Source organism: Petaurus breviceps, unplaced genomic scaffold, assembly GCF_028583685.1.
Source record: "Petaurus breviceps papuanus isolate PSGF00001 unplaced genomic scaffold, PetGlider_PUasm1.0 154, whole genome shotgun sequence".
In the NCBI taxonomy this organism is placed as follows: domain Eukaryota; kingdom Metazoa; phylum Chordata; class Mammalia; order Diprotodontia; family Petauridae; genus Petaurus; species Petaurus breviceps.
The window spans coordinates 877,839-889,957 of record NW_027185715.1 but is presented as its reverse complement, the minus strand read 5'-3'; the positions used below and the strand labels follow the sequence as shown (position 1 = coordinate 889,957).

The window sequence follows — 12,119 nt, the reverse complement described above, 5'->3', positions numbered from 1 at the left end:
ATAGGGCTTATTTTCGGGATAGGTCTTATTATCGGGGAAACACGGTATATGCAATGGCCTACATAAATATATGGCAGTGGGAAAAGGATTATAAGACTGGAATTTAATGAATTAATTGGCTAGAATAAAAAACACGTGAGGGTGAGTAGACTGAAATAAGGTTGGAAAGAGAGACTGGAGTCATTTTGTCAAAAAAGTCAGGCTAAAGATTGGATATCTTATTTCATAGGCAATGAGAAGCCAATAAGAGATTCTGAGCAGGACAGTGACATAGTCAGACCTGTGTATTAGGAGACTATTTTATTAGCTGTGTGGAAGAGGGATTGAGAGAGTGGAGGTGGGGAGACCAATTAGGAGGCTATTAAAACAGACCAGATAAGAGGTAATGAGGGACTGAATGAGGAGAGCTGATCTCTCCTTTTCATCATTCTCTTGATAGCTACATGAGAAGCTGGGAAGATGGAATAGACTGGATATAAGGGGTGAGGGAAAGAAAGAATTGGAAACTACTTCAAGGTTTCAAGCCTGGATAACAGTAGAATTAACAAAGCAGAGAAGTTAGGAGGAGTAATTTGGGGGAAGATAATGGGGAGAAGATGAATTGAATTTCAGACATGCTGAGTTGGAGGTACCAGTGGAAATGTAGGATTGAATCTTAGGGGAGGGAGTGGGGCTGTATATGTAAACTTAGAAGTTAATCAGGTTAATAATTGAAGTAAAATTTGCTAAGGACAGAGCCTCTGGGATATAGTCATACTGAAGGGGTAGTAAAAAGATAAACCAGTGAAGGAAGACAAGGTAAAAGAAAAAAGGTCAGACAGGGGAACCAAAAGATCAGTGTCATTGAAGCAGAGTGAAAAGGAAACAAAAAAGAAAGGTGGTCAAAAATGTCAAATGTTAAGAAAAAGGTGAAGTTGGTTACTGGCTAAAAAGTCTATTGGATGGACAAATAAAGCTAGAGAAAGACAACACCTGGTTCCTTTCCCCAGGCTCCAGTCTACCTGCTCCTCCCAGTCTTCTCCTCCCTGTCTCTGTCTAGAGCCCAATTCCTTCAGTCTAATGTCTCTAAAAGCCCAGAGCCAATATTATAGCATAGTACGAAAAAACGACTAAGAGGGTCAGAAAACATGAGGGAAATTCAGCTGAGTTTCCGAAAAACCAAGAAAGGTTCCAGAAAACAGATGAAACATCCTTCCCTCCTCAAATCAAAGAGACAGGAACTGGTAGGACCGACTATTACATACATTGCTAGATGTGATCAGTGTCAGATGTTTGGACTTAACTGTTTTGCTTCATGGTAAAGGAAGATTTGGCCCCAGGTGGAAGGAGCACTGAAATGAGTATGATGTAAAGACAAATGGCATCAATAAACTGTATTAAGAAACAGAAATAAAAGAGGACACAAAACCTTCTTGGGTTTCTTTCTTCCAACCCATATACAGCTTTTCCAAGAGAATATGAAAATGTGTGTGTGTGTGTGTGTTAGGGACATTAAGTCACGGTGAAATGCAGAGCTACCCTTTGGGAGGGGCAAAGATGGGCCCAGGATTTCTACAACATAATATGTTACAGCACTTAGGATGTAAAAGTGCCTAAAGGAAGGGTGGTGGGTAAGCTTTAGGGCCCACTGAGCACTAAAAGGGGTGAGTACAAAGCAGCAGCCTTTTTCTAAAAGGCCCGTTCCCCACTGCCTTCTTGTGCTAGGTCCACATCTGGATCTCCTCCTCCTCTCTCTCTATCTCTCCCTCCCCAACCCTACTCTTTATAAGAATGGACCAGTGCGAGGGGCAGCCAAGTAGCACAGTGAGTAAGAGCATTGGCCCCCAGTGTCGGGATGACCTGGAGATCGAATCCGGGCTCAGACACTTAGCACCACACCCAGAAATAACTGGCCGTGTAACCTTGAGCAAGTTACTTAACCCCAATTGCTTTAAAAACAAAAAAGAATGGACCAGTGCCCAGAGCAAGCGTGCTGGACCTATGATGGACTGCTCATGTTAGTGAGAGGTGAGGAGTCACAGCCCCGCCGGGCTTCTAAGGGCCACTGACACTGAAGGTTCTGCCATCACGGAATCCATCAGCACATGTTCAAGTTTTTGAAAGGTGGCCGCGTGAAGGAAGGATCAGACATGTATCTGGCTCCAGGGGCCAGAACCAGAAGCGATGGATGGAAGCTGCAAAGGGGCCAATCCAGGCTTGATTCCGGCAAAGCTTCCTAACAGCCAGAGCTGAGTCCGTAGAATGAGCAGCTCAGAGAGGCCATGGGCTCCCCGCCCTCCAAGTCTTCAGTCAGAGGCTGGTGACCACCTGCTGGGCAGGCTCCGGTGGGGGCTCCTTCATGTGCCTCTCAGATTCAGTGATGGAGTCTGTGAGTCGTCACCTAAGGTTCTTGTGCTCCTTCTCTCTACAGATTCCTTCTACTACCCACCCTCTGTCTGCTTTGCTAGTCCACTCTCCCCGCACTCCAACTCTTTTCAAATTCCTGACTTGAAATGTATGTTTTCCTGCCAAGTGAAACCAAACAGGGCCTTTCTGAGCCCTTATGATTCTTCCAGCCCTGCTTCCAGGGGTGAGTTGAGGCTACCACCACCCACCTCATGACTCAGAGCTACTTTGCAAAACCCTGGTGGGACCTCAGGGGGTAGCCATAGAATGACAGCCTGTTGGTCCCCATTTTTGATTCCACCAATCTTCCCCTTCTTTGTCTACTCCTTTTTTTCCTTTCAAATCAATGCTTCTCTGGAAAGAGATCAGCAGGCTCCCAGCCAACACCTAACTTGGAGCCTCTAACTTGGTCTAACCTCCTCAAACGCCCTCCAGCCAGAAAGGAAAAAGGAAAAACAAAAATTAAACCCAGAGGCTAGTTTTCCCATTCAAGACAATGGAGGGAAGAATCTTTCCACTGTGGCTCCCAGTTTGGGGAAGGTATTGGAAAAAAGACTCCTGGACTGGGTTTCAAAAGTCAGCCCCCTCCTCCCTCACTTTTCTCTAGACTCAGAAGAGCATAATGGAGGTTTGTGATTTCTGGGGGAGGAGCAAAATTGAGATGCAAGAAGGAATGGAAAAGAGGCAAAGAACTGTAGCACTTCAGAGTAAGGATATCTGGCAGGCGGCAGAAACTTTCCCTTGTCTCACTGCCCCTGGGCGCCTGCCCACATGGGGCCGGACTTACGGCTGGCAGAGCTTGACGAGGTCCTGGTCCGTGGTGCCTGGCTGCAGCCCTCTGATGTAGAGATTGGTTTTGCTTAGCTGGTCGCCTCCACCACCCCCACCGCTGCCACTGATGTTGCTGCTTGGACTAGGGGGGGCCATCTGCTGAGCCACGGACACATAAGGCTGTGGGGAGACACAACGTCACAGGATCAGAAAGGCTGTGCAGCCAGAGGCTGGGGGTGTCACTCAGGGAAGCTGGAGCCTAGTCCCCAGGAAAGGCGATCTGGAATTTCAGTAGAAACTGTAACCCCAGAAATCAACAGGAAAGAAAAACCTAGAGACATTTTCTATTAAGAGGGAAAAAGGACAACTGCTCTGCATGCTTGTTACTGTTGGCTTAGCAGGACAAAATAAGCATAAGGATTTTTCTTCACCTGCAAAAAATGCTACTTCTAAAACCTACCTCCCAGGGCTGTTCTGAATTAAGAGCTTTGTAAATAAATAAATATACATATGTGTGTATGTATATGTGTGTGTGTACATAAGTATGTATTTATAAAAGTATGTGCTATATAAATGTGAATCGTTATCACTGTTATAAAGGACTTTGGAAAAGATATTTTGCACGAACACTGATACTGAGGGGAGAGGACTAATGCCTATTTTGTAGGTTAACTGCATTCATGGTTAGAAAAAAACTAATTTTTTCAGCTCAAAAAGCAAAAGGTGAGAATTAATACAATATAAATCGATAAAATCATAAAAAGCATGAACAGGTTGAATATGACTTTGTTAATCAAATCTAGAATATTAGAATTAGAAGTGCTTAAAGCCTAACAAATGGAGAGAAGTAATTGTTTATAGCACAGGCAGTAGATATATTCAATTTGTTACTCCCAAGGAGTGGTGCAAGGTTCAAAAAAGGCTCTGATAAACCCACAGATGATGGAGTGATATGACATTAAAAGGAAACTAAGACTTGAAAGGTATATTCTTAACTTTTAAAGGCTGACCTCAGGAAGTTCAGACACAAAACCTGGTGCTACAATTAGAGACAAAATTTATAGCAAGCCTTATATCTTTCTTATCAAGATTTTATTGTATATACTTACTTATATACTTATTTCAGGGGATATCATTTGACCAACCATACCATATAAATGATTCTGTGCAATTTAACACTATTATGTGACTACATAACACCTTCATTCTTGTTACGAGTACTTAAAGATGTTAATCCCAATTCAGTGTTATTCCCAACACTAGACAGTTTTTATATCCATTTTATGAAGGATGTTCATTCATTAATTCATATGATTTAGAGTTGAAAAGAAGCTTAGTGATCAACTAGCCCAACTCCTTCATTTTACCGCAAAGGAAACAGAAACAGAACCAGAGGGTTAAGGAGGAAGAGAGGAACCTGTCAAAGTCACACAGGTTGGGAAGTAGCAAAACTGGGATTCAAGCTCAGGTATGTGACTCAGTCTTCTTTTCACTAAAACTAGAGTGTAAGCACAAAGCAAGAATACCCTGATCACCTTAAATAACTTGTATAGGGAGCCTGATTTATCAGGGATTAGTTCTTTGGTCACTTCAATCCAACCAATATTACTTATTAAGTATGCTTTGTGTATGGCATTCTACTAGTCACTAGGGACAAATACAAAGATAAGAAAGGACCCTGTGTCTGTCCTCAAGGATCTTATAGTTTAATAAATATGTAATGAGCATAATGATGACTAAAAGAGAGATCCAGATGAAGGGCTGTAAGAAAATTTGAAAAGAATGGGGTCTCTTTTTTTAAGGGGGGAGGGGCAGGGAGCGAGATCAAGAAAAGAAAAAAGATGGCACCTCTGCTAGGTCTTGAAGTAAGAGAAGGATCTCAGCAGGCACTGATGGGAATGCATTCCAGACATGGGGAATGACCTATTTGAATAGAATAAGGTAGGAGTTAGCAGAACGAGACTGAGAAACTGGTAGGTCCAGTTTGGCTGGAACATAGAGTGAGCAAAGTGAAATAGTATGAAATAAGGCTGGAAAAGCACTATGAGGCCAATTTAAGGAGAAACTTCAATGCTGGTCATACAAGTTTGCACTTTATGGGGAGCCACTGAAGGTCTTTAAGCTGGGCAGTGACATAAGCAGACCTATGTATTAAAAGTATATAGGGAAGCCAAGTATTTTCCTGCCCACACATTACTCTGTTCTCATATTTTGGCAAAGAAGAAGGAAGGTCCAGCACCACACTGTGGGATAATCCAAAGGCTTCTGTGGCTCCAGCAAGACCCCTGATCTCATCTCTCTCTCTCTCTCTCTCTCTCTCTCTCTCTCTCTCTCTCTCTCTCTCTCTCTCTCTCTCTCCCTGGCTCTGAGATTGGGATTTCCCAGATATAGGGCCCTATGTGCCAGAGAGATATTTATTACTCCTCAAATGACGACAGTGAAAATCACATGATGTAGTCAACAAGGGTAGGGGCAAAGTGAATGTTTGCAGCTTTCTGACAACAGGACAATGGCCATGTCCGTAAACCTCTCTGAGGAGGCCCTAGAAATGGGCACTGATATTATTATTCCAGCCCCTCTAACTGAAAACCAATTTAATCCTTATAACTAACCTACTAACTACTCCATTAATTCTAGTTTTATCCTTTTAACTACAGCAATTAAAAATCTAGTAGAGCTAGCCTAAATGTTTACTCACATCAGCATTTTTATCATCCAATTTGAAACAGGAAGAGGCCAGAGAAAGACTCCACAAAGATTCACAGCTGCTGTTGTTTGGGTCGGTTGAGTGTCACAGCTAATAAATGTCTGAGGCCAGATCTGATCTCATGAAGAGGAGTCTTCCTGACTCCAAGCCCAGTACTCTAACCATTGCACCACTTAGCTGTTCCAAATATTGATAACCTATATTCTAATTAGAACAGTGGAGTTCAGAAGATTATTTCAGATTATTCACTGAAGCTAGGTGGTGCTGGCTGACTCTTCTTCCTGAGTTCAAATCTGGCCTCAGACACTTACTAGCCATGTGACAATGGATAAGTCACTTAACCCTATTTGCCTCAGTTTCCTCATCTGTAAAATGGGCTGGAGAAGGAAATGGCAAACCACTCCAGTAGCTTTGCCAAGAAAACTCCAAAATGGGTGCAGAGTCAGACATGACTGAAAGACAACTCAACAACAACTCAGTATCTCTTCTTCCATCCCACGGAAGTCACGACTATACATCAACTGGGAAGCCAAGCAACTAGAGCTGAGAAAAACCATATTTAAGTCTGCTACCACCTTTCCCAGTAGGCACTACTTCTCAAACGGCAGAACTTTCAGAACAAATGCAAGAAGGTCAAGGTCTGAGACGGCAAATTGCGGTAATAATAATACTAACAAAAGCAATTATAATAAGAATGATAGCTAACATTTATATAGGACTTACTATGTGACGGACAATGAGCTAACAAGAACCCGGGGAGGTAGGTGCTGTTATTTTCCCCACTTTACAGATGAGGAAACTGAGGCACACAGAGGACATAAGTGACTATCCTGTGGTCACACAACTAAATAAGTGTTTGGGACCAGATCTGAACTTGGGGCTTCCTGGTGCTCTCTCTGCTGAACTCCCTCAAGAAACTGATCTGTTATCCAGACTTTGACTTTAGCTTTGACCCTGTGAGCTTTAGCTACACTCCAGAAGTCAGACTTTATGAATAGCAGCCTTAGTGTAAGGCCAGAAAGAGTCCTGGAAAGATCAGATGTGGCTCACAAAAGAAAGTATCATTCTACTGCTGTTCCCAAAAGCTTTCTAAAATTGGAGGATAACAGGGGCTTGAATAGTAGAGAAATGGCACACTCACTATAGGAAGAAAGGAAGAAATCACTTCTCCTGCACTGGAGAGAGTGAGTGCCTTTTTAGAGATTTTCTGGTTTCCCGAGGGTTCAGTAAGAGAGAGACATTCAATCCACACATGTGAAAATGTGGCAGCATGACACAGTGCAAAGGCCTGGGCCAGAATCTTGTTTCTGGTACTTCTGGCTCTGGGACCACAGACGAGTGTCACTGCTCCTTTCTGAACTTCTTTTTCTTCAACTGAAAGTTGGAGTGATTATCATCTCTGTAGTACACACCTCAAAGTGTTGTTAGAAGGATGAAATGAAATGATGTATGTAAAATGTTTTGCAATGCTTAAAATACCACAGAGATATTAGCCATTACTACTATGCAAGAGAGGAAAAGGAATCAGGTTGGTTTTTTTTCTTAAATGAAAGAAAAAAGAGAGATTATTATTCTTCACATGTCCTGCATTTTTGTCCTACGTAGCCCTTTCTCAGATTTCCTAGCCTTCCATACTCTAATGCTTATTATTACGGCTGTTTGCTTTTTAAAGACTCAATAAAACTTTCCTCTATCCAAACTCACTGAGGAGGGAAGTTCAGAGTAGCATGGTATGAAACATTTACAAAACCAAACATTAGCTGGCCAGAAGAGCTCTATGGCATTCTTTAAGGTCACTTCCAACTCTGAAATCCTATTAAACTGCCACCTTTATCCTGAGCATCTCTTACTCTTACCATTGTTATTATGCTCTGCTGATTCACTGACAAGGCTGCTAAGGGACCATTTGGAACTACTTTCTCAGTGGCTAAGACATCCTACAGTGACACCGTAGGCTTGGTCCTCAGATCAATACCAATTTGACTAAAAAAAAGTGGTTAGTAGCTGTTCACAGTTAGTAAACATGTCAGTGAATCAGCAGAGCATAAAAACAATGGGTTAATGTAATTACAGGTAATTCCATACCTCAAATTTGTATCGCGTCTTTGATTTAAAGAGCTCAAATGCTGTGATCCTTTGGATCAGAGGGACTATCTTTTTTATTTGTTCTTTTTGCTTTTTGGAGGGGGGAAGGAAGGGCAATTGGGGTTAAGTGACTTGCCCAAGGTCACACAGCTAGCTAAGTGTCTGAGGTCATATTTGAACTCAGGTCCTCCTGACTCCAGGGATGGTGCTCTATTCACTGCGCCATCTAGCCACCCCAGGACTTTGATCAGAAGTTCTTAACCTGAGGGTCTTAACTTGGGGAACTTAAAAAAAAATTTTTTTTTTTGTTAACTACACTTCAATATCACTGGTTCCTTTTGTAATGCTGTTCTTTATTTTATGCATTTAAAAACATTCTTTTGATACCAGCCTTACCAGGCTGCCAAAGGGATTTGCAGCACAAAAATGTTCAAGAATCTCTGCTCTAAATGAATCATCCTCTCCACCTCCCACCTCCGTGGACCTCATGGTTTCTTAGTTCTATACCTTGAGGGTTCCTTGGTAACAGAATGTCAAAGTTCATTACTACCATATGGAATTGAATCTGTATACAGACTGACAGATCCCCAGGATGGTAGCTCTCCCTCTGCCTCTCTCCTGGAATTCCCAAATCAAGGCTGCTGGGTAGGCCTGGCTGCTTGCTCTGTCAGTGGAGGTACCCTTCTAGAGAATAGCAAAGTTTTGCCCCCACAGGTCTGAACTTGCTGGGTTCCTCATGTAACCTTCCAAGGAAACAACAGTATATTAGTTTTCCAGTCAGTTCCAGAGACCCCTTCCCTCCCCCCCTCACTGTCCCAATCCCCATTCCAACTTGCATCAAAAACTCTGGTTTAAAAAAAAAAATCTCAAATACAGGTTCTATTAGAAGTCTTTCAGTCACCAGCCCTGAGGTTATTTTTGTTAACTTCTCACCTTCAGGAATCACAACTGAAATCTCACCAACTCTCAGTTAGTCAGTCAATAAGGTACAGTGCCAAAGGGCTAAGTGATACAAAGAAAGGCCAAAGACAATCCCTGCTCTTAAGGAGCTCTGTCCTCCATTAGGATATTCAAGGTAATCATCAGAGGGAAGGCACTGGCACTAAGGGGGATCAGGTAAGGCTTCTTGAAGAAAGAAGGTGGGATTTTAGCTCGGACTTGAAGGAACTCTTAGAAACCAGGAGGAGAAGATGACCTCTTGATAGCTTGTATCCTCTGTGTTCAACCATTTGTATAGAAAGAGTTTTATGATCTGTTCAAGAAGTCAAATTTGGGAGATGTTCATATCACCTGTTGCTTCCCATTCTCTCATCATCTCTTTCCTAGTTCTGAGCAGGCCACTGACCCTTAGAGACCTAAGCACCTCATGCCTTTTTCCTAAACGAGTTTAAACTGGGCAAGCCCCAGTGACACCTTCATGTGCTTTATATCACACCTCCTTCTGACTCTTAACTCTCCCATCCCACTCCTACAAAATGGCCTTTCAAAACTGCAGGGACTTCTTGAGTTCCAAGTACACAGTCACAACCTGGGCCACTCTGTGACCTCTAAGTCTGCACCTCTTGAACCCTGCCTGAACTCCCCTCAAGGGACTGGGATTCACTGATGGAAGTGAACAAAAGAACTGCGCCCATGAGCTGGTAGGGTAAAGGAATCATTCCTGAAGTGACCAATTCAGATTGTCTAACCTGCATCAGATCTGTTTTTTCACAAAGAAATGATACTGTTTTGGGAGCATCACCCTCAGACAGCAAACTGTCCTCAAAATTGTTTGCTGCAGCTTATGAAATTTAACATACACACACATACACCCCATACAATGATGCAGGAGCATCCTTCTCTGCTGAGTTTCTGGCTCCGCAATAGAACTGAAGCCCTCTGCCTCTCAGAGCACTATAACAGATACTAAAATTGAATGGGGAGAGCAGGAGAAAGGAGCTACACACTGCATTTTCCACTTCCAGCTACACATTAATTCTGGGGCAGTTTCACAGAGTGGGACATCGAGGGAGGAGGGATTCAACTCCCATCTGACCCCTGGGGAGTGGAAAATCAAACTCCCTTTTTCCGGTAGCAGGAACTTCATGTCCTGCTGACTCACAGGAAGCCAAAAGGCAGGAAAGATCAGCTTCTCTTCCAGCTCTTTCGAAGAGAGTATCTTGGTGGTGATAGAACTACTGTCTCTCATATAATCACAGATTCACAGCTTTTCCCTCTTCTGCTTCTGCTTTGATCTGGTAGCCTCACAGACACCTAAGTACAGTCCAAATGACATTGTAATAAGAGACCGTGCTTCCAAAAATGAGTCTCAATTACTCAAATTTTATAAACACACCCTCAGTATCAGCCACATGGGGTCTTTCAGGTAACCAGTAACCATCAGATAAATACTAATTTGCTAAATATACATAATTTTAATAAAACAGAATAATGTTTACTTCTAGATGATGCATCCCTTGCTTATTCATAATCAACCCCCCAGATGAAGACAGACTGGCATGGAAGCCTTCCAACATCTTTTGGTGCCTGGCTCTCCAGCTCATAGACAAATTTTCAGAATTGGGTGATTTGGGGTAAGTCAAGCCTCAATTTTCTCATTTGTAAAATAAAAATATTAAATTAAACAATCCCTAAGATCCTTTCCAGGCAGCTAAGTGGTACAGTGGATAGAGTGTCAGGCCTGGAGTCAGGAAGACTCATCTTCCTGAGTTCAGACCTGGCTGCAGACACTTCTTAGCAATGTGACTCTGGGCAAGTCACTTAACCCTGTTAACCTCAGTTTCCTCATCTGTAAAATGAGCTGGAGAAGGAAATGGCAAAACATTCCATTATGGTAGCCAAGAAAACTCCAAATGCAGTCATGAAAAGTTGGACATGAACTGAAAACAACAAGGTCCTTTTCAAACCCTAAATCTATGAATCTCAAATACTCAGATGGACTAGTACTCTCATAAACGTAGATACCCTAATAATGCAAAGTACAATAATACAAAATACAATCCACATCTGCCCCATTTGAAGGACTCTTCTCTAGTCTCGAGGATGTACTACGGTATATGCCTCCCTTGAGTCATCTCCACAATGTGAGGAACCAGTAAGTGCATGTGCTAACTCTTGTTCCAGATGCTTATCTAGCTCATCACCTACTGGCTTCAGACGATTTTAAGTCAGAGCACTTCCTGGGTTCTCTTTCTAAAAGTCATAGGGTTACTTATATCCATTCACCTCCTGTCCCAATGAAACACTTCAGACGTTGCCATGAGTTAGTCTGACCTGGCACAGGCTTAAAGGAAGCACCTGTACGGGTTCTATCTGTGGGCCCAGAGTTTAGTATCAAAACATAGCTTCCCCTAGAAACCTGGCTTAGGTTATGGCACAGAAGCCTATGCCAGGTTTCTAAGGAAGCTATAGGATTAATGTGTTTTCCTGGATCCCAAATATAAGTACGAACCCAAAATATATCCAGGACAAAAAAAAATTTCCCTCTGCCCTAAAATGCACTACAAATACTTTCATTCACCACAACTTCCTCTGTAATATTTATATGCTTCCATCCTGGGTTTTAAATGATGAATCTCATTACCTTTTAGCTAGTCTCTCTTGGACCAAGCAGAGGTGGCACCAGGCCCCCAACTCCCCCTTCCTTTAAAGACAAACAAACAAGCTCCTATAATTGGTTCTTTTCATACAATGTCAATGCTATCCACATATCTTCCAGGGATTAAGTACCCGGAGGAATTCAAAACGTCCCTGAGGCATCTGCTGAGACTCCAATATTCTAAACCCAAAGAATCCTTAGTCAAGCACTAACCACCACAATGTTATCTAACTAGAAACCTATCTGCTGCTGCCTACAGGCTCCAGATCTAAGAGAGTCTGGGCCAGAAGAATCCAGCAGAGTTCTGCATCTTCTCCCTCAGGCTGGATGAAGGTCTTCCAGACTGCGGCAAAGATCCTCAGAGTAAAATACAAAATTCTGGCAGCATCCAAAGTGCTAGGCAGGCATGAAAAACAGCTATCTATCATCCTGTATCCTAAGTTTCTCTCACTTCTAGAAAGAAAACAGCCCTTCAGTGGAAGACCTTAGCAGCTACCAACAGTAATCACTAACGGTGTCTAGAAGGTACCGTGTTTCCCCGATAATAAGACCTATCCCGAAAATAAGCCCTAT

At 42.7% G+C, this 12,119-nt stretch overlaps 1 protein-coding gene across 6 annotated transcripts in view; it reads right to left on the bottom strand.

Annotated features, from left to right (window-relative positions):
- Positions 1–12,119, bottom strand: part of RBMS2 (RNA binding motif single stranded interacting protein 2) — a 47,969-nt gene that overhangs the window by 18,773 nt on the left and 17,077 nt on the right. For 4 of the 6 annotated variants that reach the window (XM_069079525.1, XM_069079534.1, XM_069079507.1 and 1 more), the window contains one exon: positions 3,173–3,336. In XM_069079525.1, the coding sequence (XP_068935626.1) occupies positions 3,173–3,312 (140 nt within the window). In that variant the 5' untranslated portion in view covers positions 3,313–3,336. Of the gene's footprint in view, positions 1–3,172; positions 3,337–5,004; positions 5,029–12,119 lie in introns of those variants that run through there. The other 2 variants (XM_069079542.1, XM_069079551.1) reach the window with 2 other exon arrangements.